Genomic DNA, 9094 nt, shown 5'->3' with positions numbered 1-9094 from the left:
AAAGGCCCTTGGTTTTCTTTTTTTTTTTTTTTTTTTTTTTTTTTCCTGCTGTAGACAAACCTCAATGAGTTTCGAAGTGTCTTGCATCCCTATATCTACTGCTGCCATCAATTGCTGTTAGTTCTGTCCTTGAAACTCCTTTTACCTGGTGTTAGTGCTAGGATCCTGGGCCTTGGTAATTTCAAGGCTGGTGCTTGCGGCAAGATTGCTGAGTAACAAAGTAAAAAGTCTTAACTAGTTATGAACAATTTAGAGTAGGCTACTTCTGCAGAGATAATGGCTAGTGTCACTTGCATGATTTATATGACTTCTCGCCTTGGCAACAGGCATCCGCAGTGGCATGTAGTGTGCTTTTTTTGTAACAGAGTACGTTATCTGTAACAAAAGACAGAAATATTGTATGTTCTTCTTTCTCTTTTGGTGTTAAGGAGAGTCAGATTTTATATGCAAAATATTTATTAGTTGCATGTATTGCACTGCTGTTTGAAATTCTCTTGCTAAGTAACTTTATTTTTTGCAGGCAAAAGTTGCCATTAGGGAGCTGCTACCCAATGGGCTGAGAGAGTCGATCAGCAAAGTACGTTCAAGTGTTGCCTATGCAGTTTCAGCTATAGCCCATTGGGACTGGCCTGAAGCCTGGCCAGAGCTGTTCAATCTGTTGATGGAAATGCTGGTTAGCGGGGATGTGAATGCAGTCCATGGAGCTATGAGAGTGCTTACAGGTATGTGACACTCGGGTAGTTATCTTGGTTTTTCCTTTATTTGTTCACTTTCCTGTTTCCTGAGATGGCAAGTTCCAGGTTCATCTATCTCTGTGCTGCAAGGATTGAAGCCTGGATCTAAGTTGCTAAGTTTCCTTGCTTGAATGGATATCATTAAAGCGGAGGGCTTGTATTGGTCACGTGCTACCTGTGCTGTAAGTTAAGGTTGATAAGGATCTTCCATTATAACACCCTGTTTTCACATACTGTAACTTATAGCTTGGCATTTCTTCTATTTGTTCTTGGCCAACAGATGAGATTTCTTTTTAATATAGATGAAAAGTTTTGTTTTAAAATCTCTTAGCAGAAGGATGACACTTGCTAGCCCAGTGGTTTTCTATAAAGACACTTTTCTCACAAGTCTTATAATTTTAAATTGTAACTAAGGCGTGAACTTTATCTACAAATAACTACAAACCCTAGAAAATGTTCCATTCTAATCTTCTACCAGGCATGAATATGGGCGTGTGGAGAACATTGCACACACAAAATACAATTTTTGAAAAACCCCACTACTAGCTCTAGAAAGTGAAACTCCAATATCAAAAAAGACAAAAATAATCCCAAACCCTTTGGTCATTATTCTTCTGACCCAGGCTATTTAAAGTTTTATAATAAAAATCAGTGCGTTTGTTTTCCCTGTGGGTAAAATTCAATGCTGAGGTCAGAATCTTATGTATAAAGTGAGTGCTTACACTTGACCATTTGCCAAACAGAGCTTCAACACCTGAAGCATGTTAGCTGTCAGTATCGTCAGTGTGCTACAGCTGTCTAATCGAAAAATTGCCGACTGTCATTCTTTCACTGTTGTCTATAATTAACCAATAATAAACATCTCTATGGTTAGAACTTAACTGGATTGGAATGAGAACCGGTAGCATACCTAAATGTATAGGAAATCTTCTTATGTGTTTGCTATTCCTAGAGTTTACCCGGGAAGTGACAGACACACAGATGCCTCTCGTCGCTCCTGTTATTCTTCCTGAAATGTATAAAATTTTCACTATGGCAGAGGTATGGAAAAAGACCCCTTTGTCTTCACTTTCTCAGTGTGCTTGCTGGCATAATGTGTTGTAGGTTGAGGACTCTGTCCACTACTCTGAGTCCAAGAATGTTGTAGGTATAGCTAGAAATTATATGTGAAAGTGTGCTGAATGTGTTAAGAGGACTTCTCAGAGAAGCAACAAATGGATTGCATGGGGTATTTGCACTTCCTTTCTATTTTTCTCTTGTATAAAAGATTCCAAGTTCGTTTGCCAATAATAAGTAATTTGCTAGGGCCTTGCTTTCAAATTCAGACTTTGCTTTTAGAAGAGCTAGTTACTGAATTGTGCTAAATTGACTAGAGCATGTTTCATGGCAGCTTGCAAAATGCTCTCGATATCAATATTTCTCTTGTCATACTTGAAACATATTACATGTTTCCTTCTAGGTTTATGGTATTCGCACAAGATCACGTGCAGTGGAGATCTTCACCACATGTGCCCATATGATCTGTAACATGGAAGAGCTAGAGAAAGTAAGAGCTGAATTTGAAGTTTGTGAATTTAGTGTGTATGTTATAGGAAACGAGTTTCTGAGCAAATGTAAAACAGATGCGTTTGGAAACAGGAAGTTTAGATTCAGCCCTGCTATTCTGGGGAGGAAGCACTGTATTGTCCATTTATTTTGGCTGTCAGTTATGAAGTAAACTGTACCTCAGACCCTCCCTGGTCTCTTGGTCCCTCCAAGGTCTCAGGCAGTCATCTGTCCAAGTGGACTCATGGAGTTGTCTCACTTTTGAAATGCAAAATGTAACTCTTGGCTATGGAGTCATAAGTCTCTATAAACAAACAGGTTCTGGTGTCTGAAATATATATAATTATCCCTGAACAATATCAAGGGAAACTATAATTTCCCTTGATATATTATTGTATATAGATTAATTATTTTGCTTGATTTTGTTCAGTTTAGAGCCTATAATTTTGCTTTGCTCGCCACTGTTCAGAGCACAGCTTTGACTTTAGGAGAACAAGCTTTTAAATACCGTATTTACTTGCATACCACACACCTTTTTCCCAAAAAATTCAGCCCTCCAAAATTGGGGAGTGTACCTTAAGTAGAGAATCAGGATGAAATAGAGCAAGGAAACACGGACTTTTTTGGCTGTAGAGCCACTGAACTGGTGGAGGGTGAGTGAGCTGCTGCCTGTAGTCTGTAGTATCTTGGTAAGGCTTGTGGTATGGAAACAACACTTTCTTATTTACAGGAATTTATATAAAGAACTATTTACAGCAAAGAAGTAACAGTCTTACTACTGCCCTTGCAAAGGTCTGGGGCCTAGCCTTTTTGCTGTCCTGCCACACCAGGAAGTCCCTGCTGCCTAACCCAGGCTGTCTCATGGGATGCTACACTTCCTGAACTCTGTTTCCAGGAGGACTTACTCAGTCACACAGGCGTCCGTGACTGGAAAAAATCTTTTTTTCCTACATTCTGCCTTCCAAAAACAAGGTGTGTATTTTATTTGGGGGCGTGTGGTATGCGGGAAAATACAGTATTCACCAGATGACTGAGCCCCTTAATTCTTAGGCTATCTGTTTATTACTAAGACAGCAATAATTAACTGGGTAAGTTACGGTAGCTTTTAGACTTTGAGAAACCCATCAGTTTGACAGTTGGCTTGAAGGATTGCTCAAAAAATGTACTTAAACTTGAGGCTGCATGGACTTTGCGGTGCGCTGTCATTGTCACCAGCTTTTTTTTGCGGGGGGCGGGTAGGGTGCAGAACAGTATGGTTTGCTTTGCTGTCTTGGAGATTCAGGGTATGGATAGGCATTCAGTTTAAGTGCCAAACATTTCCAGTGCCATAAGCCTGGTGAGAAGGGGGCTGTGCAGGCATTCCAGCTCCTGTGTTGAGGGCTGCTCCTTGGTTTCCACTGCCCCAAAGGAAACGGTCATTGACAGCCTGCCCCCCCTGTAAGCCCTGGAAGTTGAAAGGCTGTTGGTGATCAGATGGTAGTTGCTAAAAAGCAGCAGCAGTCAAGGACAGCCCCTCCCCTATACAGTGATGATGGGGCTCGGGAAAACACCTCACTCCCCTCTCCTGGGAAGACCCCAGATGTTTGAAGCCATGGGGAATGCCCTGTCATCCCCATTTCCGCCACTTCACTTTCCAAGATCTGGAGAGACCCCTGTTCAAGAGGTAAGGAACATTGGTGGAACCGTCTGAACTGTCCCAGGACTCTCTGGAAACATTTGTGGTGAAAGGAATTGGCACTGCTGCTTGAACAGTATTGGTACTATTCAGCTGCATCAGTGTCGTCCCAGCAGAGGTCTCTGACAGTTCACTGCTGGACAGGCCATGAGGCAACCAGTTATCTCCCTTCCTCCTCCTCTCTTGGAGTGAGTGGGAAGGAAGAGAGGAAGACTCGGCCCTGAAAGAAGCAAGCATGTATTACAGGTGGTCTGAGAGAACTTCTTTCTCTTGAAGTTACTGGTTTAAAGAGCTATATATATATATTTTTTTCTTTTTTTAAGGAACAGGTTGTTTTTGTTCTGCAGAAAACCCCTTGAATGCCTATATGCTATCTTATATTGTGCCAGAAAAAAGCATTTTTTTTCCTTGGCATAAATGTACCTGTCCATGGCTTCAGCTTTGTAAAGCTTCATGGGAGGTATGTAAATGTACTAGTTATTGTATCTGGAATTCACTTGTTCTTCTGTTGATTATGACTAGGGTGCAGCCAAAGTGTTGATTTTTCCTGTGGTGCAGCAGTTCACAGAGGCCTTTGTTCAGGCTCTTCAGATGCCTGATGGGCCTACGTCAGACAGTGGATTTAAGATGGAGGTCTTAAAGGTAAGCTGGTTAAGAGTGTTAGACTACAGAAATGTTTATACACGATCTTTTGACAGTTGTAATCTTATGGTACAAAACCCTTGAGCTGATTGCTCCCTCTGGCATCTCGTGTTATGTGAAAGGGTTGCGAACAGACTTTAAAAATGAATCAACAAACTTTTAAAAATTGATTCTTCTTTAAAGGAGAAAAAAAGTGGGGAAACTATGGCTTTTCCCTTGCAGGCTGTGAGTTATAGCCTGCAAGAGGCTGCCTGGGACTGGTTGGGGGGGCCCCCATGCCCCACACCCCTGCCCCTCACACTCACCCCTTGCCCCACACACTGAGGGGTGGGGGCTGGGGGGTAGGGGGCAACAGGTTGGGAGCAAGGGGCGCTGGGTTGAGACTGGCTGTCGATGTTTACAAATGGGTTCTGGTACAAAAAAGGTTGCGAACCACTGGCCTTAGAGCATAGTGCAGCACTCGGGAATTGGAAAGCTGAAAACCACTGAACCTGGTTCAGATCTGTTGTTTCCTGGGCTCAGGGGCTGAGGACGTTGAAGGTCAGGGTGTTTAGACGTTATGGTCAGTGCTGTGCCCTATCAAGTTGGCTGTCTGGAGAATTAGTAGAGAGATAAGTTGCTAAAAACAAATGTCAAAGGGCTTTGTCAGTGAGCAGTTCAGTCCCTCTGGACTTAGGCTTTCCACAGCATGTTGGCGTTCTTGCTGTAGAATTTGATCCCATTCCGCTGTGTACTAAGTATGGGCTTCATTACAGTAAATACTCACCGGCTTTCTTCTGCACACCCCGCTACTCTGTCCCAGCATGCTGTTGATCAGTTGCACTTTGGGGAACAGTGGTGACAAATTTGGTATTGTCCTCAAATAGTGTATGCTGCCAAGGAAGAGAGGGAGCAGAGTAGGATTATAGGGGATTCTGCAGAACAGAACTGTTGCACTGATACTCTTTCAGTCCTACTTCTCTACTGCAAAATGCTATTTTTCATCAATTTAATGAAAATCAAAGCTAACAGAAAAAACCTGAACTGGTATTTAAGTGAATGGACAGTCTTATAATAAAATATTTTCAGTAAATTAATGAATTATAACTGGCAATAGTAATTATTCATGACGGGATTGGCAGATCAAATGGCAGGGGAATTGAACGATCTTTCCATTAGACTGAAAGTGACATTAGATTATTTGTGTGTAAATTCCTTTTGAGTATCCATTTTGTGCGTTAGGTCATGGATAGAAAAGTGTAGTTACGCAGGATAGGAGGGAAAGAAGAGTGGTTTAAAAAAAGTTGAAGAATATATTGAGGGGGAGGAGGGAGGACATGTTAAAGAGATGTAAGGTACAGTTTAAAATGTCATCAAACAAAAATAATTCTGCCTCCTTTTAAAGTTGCCAATCCATGGGCATAAAAAGTTCCCAGGACCAGATAATAATTTTGCTTGTTCAGGGTCTCAATATTGATTGTTGTCTGCAAGCTGAAACTGCTGGGGGAGGGGGAGGTAAGCTTGACTCACCCCTGCAAAAGAGCAAACATGAATGGAATATTTCTGAGAGAACTGGCAATGTCAATATATTTATTCTGACTTTTTAATCTGATACATTGCTTGAATGTTCATTTGTAATTGTTCTTTTGTCTTGTTTTCCAGGCTGTGACAGCACTAGTGAAGAACTATCCTAAACACATGGTTTCCTCTATGCAGCAGGTCCTTCCTATTGTTTGGAATACCCTTACGGAAAGTGCAGCCTTATACCCTTTAAAATGTGCGGTGTAAATTAGAATAAAAGAAAATCCTCGTGGCCTCTCATAATAGGAAGCTACTATATATAGAGATCTTTTATGTAGCTACTGCAGAAATTGGAATGTAGTTAGTTTACCATTGTAGATAAATAAGTAAAAAAACAATAGATTGCATAGGCCTCTGATAACTTACTCAACTCAAAACAGTTCGTAACTTTTAACAAGTTCACAAATTTTGAAAGCCAAAATGAACTGTTTTTCTTCTTAATCTGACCATCTGTAATACACAGCCATACAACTTTACCCAGTAATTTCAATATAGGTTATTAGAAGCGTAGAAAATAGGGTACCGTTAAAAAAAATGCACCTAATTTTGATTTAAAGACTTCATTCAGGAATATCCTTTGGTAACAGACCTAATGTCTGTTCAAGCTGAAAAAGATTCAACATTTTTTTTTTTTATTTCATTTTTCAGCCATCATATCTTGCCATGTTGTTGCTTGCTAGGTTAAGGAGGCCCATCCAATGGTTAGTTCTCCTGGTGATGCTTCTTAATCTCCCCTTGGATAAACTAAATTGATTGACCTGCTTTAGCCATTCACTTTAAAGCAGTTTCTCCAGACTAAAAGTCATCTCATGGCTCTTCCAAGCTTTCTCCTTTTTCCATGAGAACCAGTGGGCACCCAGAAATTGGCAGTCCGGTCCTTTGGGGAAGTACAGTACCTTTTGACAGACTACAGTATCTTAGGTGGCAGTGTTGTGTTCATAGTCTTATATTTCAAAATCTTGGTACTGTACATTGGACAGCCTGGGCAGTTTAAGAGCATGGGAGCATATTGTGTATGTAACCTAATTCTAGGGCAGATGGAACTTGAATGAGTGCAAATATATTTATATGGTAATGCATACTCCTAACTTTGATGTTTATTATAAATGAATTAATATATTCTGAGGGATTGAAGCATAGTTGAAAATGTCCTATGGAATTTGACTGTAAACAGGTAGTGTAATTGGTGATGGTCTTTCACACTTAGTTCAGGCAGCTCATGGTCTTCTGTGGTTCTTATCTATTTTGCTTGAAACTCAGGCAGGGGGGGAAAAGCAAATTGCAAAGACTTCAGGTTAAGAGCAGATTTGTTCCTAACTGGAAGCAGCTTTTTAGAAATGTGCAAACCAAACTTTTGATCATGTTTACTTAACTTACGCTACCTATGTGAGAACAGAAGTAAATTACACAGAAGAAGTAGAGGACCCTGTAGACTCTGATGGTAAGTATGAGTTGTACTACACTTACCTGTTTTAAAGATGGATAGCAGGGAAATTCATCAAAACAAATCCTGCTGTCAAAACAGTGACCTAGATGAGCTAACAGTTCATGAAAACTTACAAAGTTTTCCAGCATTGTACTATAACACATTGATGTGGTGTGCAGGCTACTTCATAGATACACCAGGGTGTGGTTTCTTGGTCATAAATGAATTGTGCCTGGAAATCAGATTCTTTTTAAACATCAGAGGAGTGACATTCTGGAGCAGCATTCTAATAAGAGTAGCGGAAGGAAAAACCCCCCTAATGAATTCTAAGATGGATTGTGATAGGTTTATGAATGAGTATGTGATATTGTGGCTTACAATAACAGGCAGTAAACTGTAGTGGTTAAGGAGGCCTCTACATGTCCAGTGATCCTTACTGTAGTTGAAGATTTAAATTGAGGAAGCCACTGTCTTAGGAAGACACTCTAGTTAGGTTTTTTTAATTTATTTAAAAAAGAAAATCTGGCACCATTTCTTTTTTGTTATAAACTACATAATTAGTTCAAGGGACCTCTGTCCTTTCAGCTATGAAAAAGGCAGGACGTCTGTTAAAACCAGACTGTGTTGACCCTTAATCATTTCCAGGGATTACAATTTAGTGTAAAGGGGAAATGGGTTCTTTCTGGGTTTTCTCTGCAGTAGATCCAGTTCTTGCTAGTCTAGGAATGAAACCAGAGATAATCCTGATTGATATAATAATGGTTTATAACTGTGTTTGCAAGCCATTTGTGCTCTAACTGCATTTTCAGGTCTGGCTCTTTTCCTTTGTTCTTTGTTCAGGTGAAGTATTGGGCTTTGAAAACCTTGTGTTCAGCATATTTGAATTTGTTCATGCCTTGTTGGAAAACCACAAATTTAAAAGCACAGTGAAAAAAGCTTTGCCTGAGCTGATCTACTACATCATTCTTTACATGCAAATTACAGAGGAGCAGGTGAGTACAGTTGTATAACATTGTATAGGAAGTACTTTCAGTAAAGAAGGGAAGAGATGTCAAATTTAAAACAAGCAGCTAATGCTCTAGAAAATATTTGAGTGGCAGGAAGCCGTGCTACTAATATAAATGGCCTCATCTCTTTCTTAAAATTGTGTGTTAGGAGTTATGAAAATTGAGAGACAGTAGTAATATTCTAACGTGCTTTGGGATAATGTTGGTAAGTGATGAAGGAATGTCATCAAATTATCTTTTCATTGGTAAGATCATAGAATGTGCTGGGAGAAGTTCATAGTGCTTCTGCAGGAATGGAGGTGGAAGTTGTAATGGTTTATTGGAGGGGTGAGCTTTTTTGCTTTTTTTTTTTTTTTTTTTTTTTTTTTTTTTTTTTTAATTCTTTTGTGGTGGTCTCCTTGGGCCCGTTCGTTCGTTCTTTTTCCATACTAGTAGTGTGTGCTAAGCCTAGGAAAGAGTTTGATGTATTTGCTGCTTGTATGTTCAACGAGTTGGAGGCAGATAC

The 9094-nt window shown here is 40.1% G+C and overlaps 1 protein-coding gene across 1 annotated transcript in view; it reads left to right on the top strand.

The window, feature by feature from the left end:
- IPO9 (importin 9) overlaps positions 1-9094 on the top strand; it is a 48234-nt gene that overhangs the window by 7339 nt on the left and 31801 nt on the right. Inside the window, exons 5-11 of the mRNA XM_014526778.2 lie at positions 521-722; positions 1687-1775; positions 2194-2280; positions 4477-4596; positions 6238-6338; positions 7539-7597; positions 8423-8574. Coding sequence (XP_014382264.2) covers positions 521-722; positions 1687-1775; positions 2194-2280; positions 4477-4596; positions 6238-6338; positions 7539-7597; positions 8423-8574 — 810 coding nt within the window. The remainder of the gene's footprint in view (positions 1-520; positions 723-1686; positions 1776-2193; positions 2281-4476; positions 4597-6237; positions 6339-7538; positions 7598-8422; positions 8575-9094) is intronic.

This window comes from Alligator sinensis, unplaced genomic scaffold (assembly GCF_000455745.1).
Source record: "Alligator sinensis unplaced genomic scaffold, ASM45574v1 scaffold1580_1, whole genome shotgun sequence".
NCBI lineage: Eukaryota > Metazoa > Chordata > Crocodylia > Alligatoridae > Alligator > Alligator sinensis.
This window is presented reverse-complemented; position numbering and strand designations above follow the sequence as displayed.